Source organism: Tamandua tetradactyla, chromosome X (assembly GCF_023851605.1).
Source record: "Tamandua tetradactyla isolate mTamTet1 chromosome X, mTamTet1.pri, whole genome shotgun sequence".
Taxonomy (NCBI): domain Eukaryota; kingdom Metazoa; phylum Chordata; class Mammalia; order Pilosa; family Myrmecophagidae; genus Tamandua; species Tamandua tetradactyla.
The window spans coordinates 7223866-7227770 of record NC_135353.1 but is presented as its reverse complement, the minus strand read 5'-3'; the positions used below and the strand labels follow the sequence as shown (position 1 = coordinate 7227770).

General features: G+C 53.2%; 1 protein-coding gene across 2 annotated transcripts; it reads right to left on the bottom strand.

Annotated features, from left to right (window-relative positions):
- Positions 1 to 372: 372 nt before the first annotated feature.
- On the bottom strand, positions 373 to 3667 carry LOC143670193 (uncharacterized protein CXorf49 homolog). 2 transcript variants are annotated; one of them, XM_077144834.1, is made up of 7 exons: positions 3574 to 3667; positions 2637 to 3227; positions 1864 to 2020; positions 1451 to 1527; positions 1297 to 1342; positions 674 to 715; positions 373 to 567 (listed from the first exon to the last, which is right to left on the bottom strand). In XM_077144834.1, exons 1-6 carry the CDS (start codon positions 3595 to 3597, stop codon positions 675 to 677), a joined length of 936 nt encoding a protein of 311 aa, XP_077000949.1. In that variant the 5' UTR covers positions 3598 to 3667; the 3' UTR covers positions 373 to 567; position 674. The 2 variants fall into 2 exon arrangements, with proteins under 2 accessions (XP_077000949.1, XP_077000948.1); XM_077144833.1 differs by having other exon boundaries at positions 3529 to 3661.
- Between the last annotated feature and the right edge of the window lie 238 nt (positions 3668 to 3905).

Genomic DNA, 3905 nt, shown 5'->3' with positions numbered 1-3905 from the left:
TCGGCCTCCACCTTCCACTGAAACTTAAGATGGAGGACTGAAAGAGGACGTGAGGATGGCACATAGGTTCTGGCTGAGTTGGCCGTGTGCCTGGTGGCACTAGCTGGAGATAATGAATCCAGAAAGACGGCCGGGCCTGGGGAGGGGAGAGATGAGCTCGGGTCATGGCGCATGCTAGCTGTCGAAACCACCACCGGGTAGAGGCTGACTGACATAGAACTGGGGGGAGAGATGGAGGGGGCTCATGGCAGAGAAGGGGAGAGGGAAGAAACAGGGCAATGCTCCAAGTGAGGAGAGGGTCTGAGGCCACACAAAAAAGGAGGTAAGGGAAGGTCCCCAGCCCAGGCTCACACACAGAAAGGAGGCAGAACGCATGATGCAACAACTTTTATTTGAACCTGCTATGAACTGGGAGGGGGGAGCAGAAGTTATGCTTAAAGCAAAGAGAAGAGAGGGAGCCCTGGCAGGGTAACCGGGCTACGCCTCCCAGCAAGGAATGGGGGTAGAGAGCAGGCAAAATCAGGGAGATGTAGCTCATGGGCTCAAAAGGTACCAGCCGCGTGAGACCTGTCGAAGAGAAAAGAGTCTAGGAGAAACGAAGAGTCAGAGCCAACCCCCAGCCCCCCAAAATGACCAAGACTGAGAGAAGAGGTATAGAGTATGTACTACTCACTTCAGAACATGTGGTACTTGTTCATGAGGTGTTGTATGCTTGCTGCAAACAGAGAAAGGCATAATCAGGCACTCCAGACACAGAGATACAAAACCCACTCCTTCTCCTGCAGGTCAGGTGTAAGTGTGCAAACTAAACCCCAGCCCTGGTCATCCCAAACAAGGCTGCATCCAGCTCCAGCACTGACTCGCCCACCTGTCACCTGAATTAAATGTAGACTTGTTTTCTAAATGGGAACACAACATATGAGTAGTTCTCAAACTTTGCTATATATCAGAACCTGTTTAAAAAAAAAAAATGTGTATTCCCCGTCAAGCGCCAGTTAAAGAGAAAATAAATGTGGTACCTCCAAATGTACTAAGACAAGAAGCTCTCTAGCACTTGTCTGCAACATATACATTTAGTTCAAACAATTTATCTCTACATGTATGTGTGTGTGTGTGTGTGTGTGTACACCTAAATGTAAATGCACAGAAGGCTCCAGGGCTGGCCTGCCAGGGTCTCCTCCCCACAGGAGAGTTGATCCCTGGGAGGCCACCTGCACCCCTGGCCTTTCTCCACAGCCTGGGTTCCACACTTAGATACCCTGGTCAGCCCCTGACCCAGCCAGCGGTTCTTCATACCAAGTTGATCTTTAAGATGTTCCACTTCTTTCTGAAGTAGAAAACACTAGGTTCAACAGACAGGGGAGAAAAAGAGAAATTATTAGTATGTGGGGGCAGCATAAGTCAATTTAACCAGGACACAAAACCCAACACCTAGTTTAGAGAGCGTTACCTGAGGGCAACAGTGTACTACAGGCAGTGGCTGCTCCTTTTCCTTTTTTGGAAGATAAACTACTGCCCCCTGGCCACCTGAAAAAGAAAACAAAATCTAGCTTCCAAGCCCAGTAAAGGTGGAAAGGGCCCAGCAGTATCTAAAAGTGAGGCAGCGCCACCCTGTGCTGGCATCAAGCTGCCCGAACCTTCTCTTGGGACCTGCCTTCCCAAGAACTGTGGCGGTGGGATGAGCAGTATGGCTGAGCTGGACCCAACAACTTGGCTTAAGGCTAACCCTGTCTACACCGTTTCCTGTGGAGAGCTGCTAGATAGGCAGACAGATCTGGGAGTTAAGGCTGAGGCCCCAGGAGTTAAAAAGCCAGAGTTTTCCTCCGTATTCCCCTCTCTAGAAACCAAACCCTCAAGACTCACCTCCAGGTAGGGGTATTTCACCCTTGACGCCTTTCTTGGCCACGAATAGGACCACAGAGTTTCCTGAAATTTGGGAGCCTCTGGTCTTGGGGTCTCCATCGTTCTGTCCTCCATGAATCACGGACACGAAAGGTAGCCCCGACTTGTTTGCTGGAAGCTAAAACACAAAGTTATGGCTGATTAGATTTATTCTCTCTCTCGATCAATTTCTCCCTGAGCCATCCATGGAGACTTAGAAAAGCACTGAGAAAACCCAGGGCCTCTGCAAGGAAGGCAGTAAGAACCAGGAAGCCAACAAGTCTACCCAGTGAAGTTCTGTAGCCCAACTTTTAAAGGTTAATCAGTCCAAACCAGCCCTCTTCTTTCTTAGACACTCCCTGGAGAAGAGGCCAAAAGCATGTGGCGTGTTAAGAATGGTGACTAGCACATACTAAGGATTTGCACTATTAAAATGACCCCAACTTGGCATCCTGACTAATCGGGAACACGGGTAAAGGTGGATGTGTTAAGGGGTACACGGGTAGCTCAGTGGTAGAATTCTCGCCTGCCATGCAGGAGACCAGGGTTCAGTTCCTGGCCCATGCACTTCACAACAAAAACCATTCAACAACTGGTGCTGCAATAGTGGGATATTCACATGGAAAAAGAATAAAATGTGACCCCTACCACACAGCATACGAAATTTGAAAAAAAAATGTATATATTAGGACTAAAGATGGGGGAGAGGAAGGAGGGCAGACAGAGAGGGTTAAGGAGGAGGGGAGCCTACTCACCTGGTCCTTTGGGTCTGCGTCTTTATTTGCGTTATCCTTCTGGGCCACCAGCTCAGGCCCCCTTAGAGATTTCTTTATAGAAATCAATTTATACCGTTTGGGTCCAGGTGCACCCAAGGCAGATTTGTCAGCTTTCCCGAGCCCTGAAGCATTAGAGACTGAGGGGCCGATGCCTGGCCCCAGGGGACCTCCCAAGAGATTCTCCTGAGATTTTTGCTCCAGGACAACTTCTGAGGCCGTGATGGCTTTGGTCTCCTGGCATCCATTCAAGCCAGGAGTGGCCTCATCTGGATAGCTCCGCTTGCCCCCACTCTTCCCGCCCACCACGCTCTCCATTTCCTTAGCTGGTGCCATCTCAGTGGTAGAGGCCTCCAGCTCTCCAGAAGGCTGCTTTTCCATGCTTGAGGTTACTGAGTGGGGGGTGGAGGCTTGTAAAGGGACCGGCCCACTAGGGTCGCCCTTTTCAGCTGCAGCTCCAGCATCCTCTAGGGGGCCGGCCTCTTCAGGAAGACCATACATTCTCATCAGGGCCATCTCCGGGGGCTCATCCAGCTCGAAGTCAAAGAGCGGTGGGTCCGGGGAAGTGGGACTCTGGAGAAACACAGTGCTACTCAACCCACTTTTAATCCGTCTTTTAGGGTTTCCCCAGTCCCCACCTCCCTCAGGACTCCCTGAGGTTGGAAGGGGTGGGGGCAGCCGGCCTGGGACCCAACCCATGGGACACCCCCTCGCCCCCACCCCGTCACTTCCCCCACCCCGAGGGGACCCCCGCATCCCGGCCACCCTCCTTGCTGCCTCCCAGGCAGGGCCCCTCACACAGCCTCCCTCACCCAGGAGGCCCTCACCTCCCCACCTCTGCAGCGATGGGCCACCCCATCCAAGCCGCCCTCACCCTCCCGGCCGCCACCCACTTCCCGGCGTGTGCTGGGCCGGATACCTCCTTGTCTTCGGGGGAGCTCATGGCGAGCGCTGGTCCAGTAGGTCAATAAAAGTGCCGGCAGCTCCGCAGGAGAACAAGAAACCGTCTGAAAAGTGCACGCGGTGAGGCGATATTAATAGAGAGCCGCGCACATGCGCACCGCCGTCTACCAATCAGCGAGCGCCTCATAGCCCGCCTTTCAAGGACCGGGCCAATGAGGAGCAAGCGCATTGTTCAACCAGGAAGCCGGCGGTGGTGACCGCACGGGGAGCCGTGTGCAGAGCCGGCCGTTGTCACTGCAGTGGGAGGCCTGTGGTGGGGGGTGGGGGTGGGGGTGGGGGTGGGGGTGG

Bases quoted from the DNA above. Each gene is read 5' to 3' on its own strand.
- LOC143670193 (XM_077144833.1), bottom strand. From the start codon at position 3,597: ATGAGCTCCCCCGAAGACAAGGAGGTATCCGGCCCAGCACACGCCGGG. The intron at 1,343-1,450 runs GTAACGCTCTCT...TGTTGAACCTAG, and splicing joins TAGTACACTGTTGCCCTCAG to TGTTTTCTACTTCAGAAAGA. The intron at 716-1,296 runs GTATGAAGAACC...CTCTGTTTGCAG, and splicing joins ACATCTTAAAGATCAACTTG to CAAGCATACAACACCTCATG.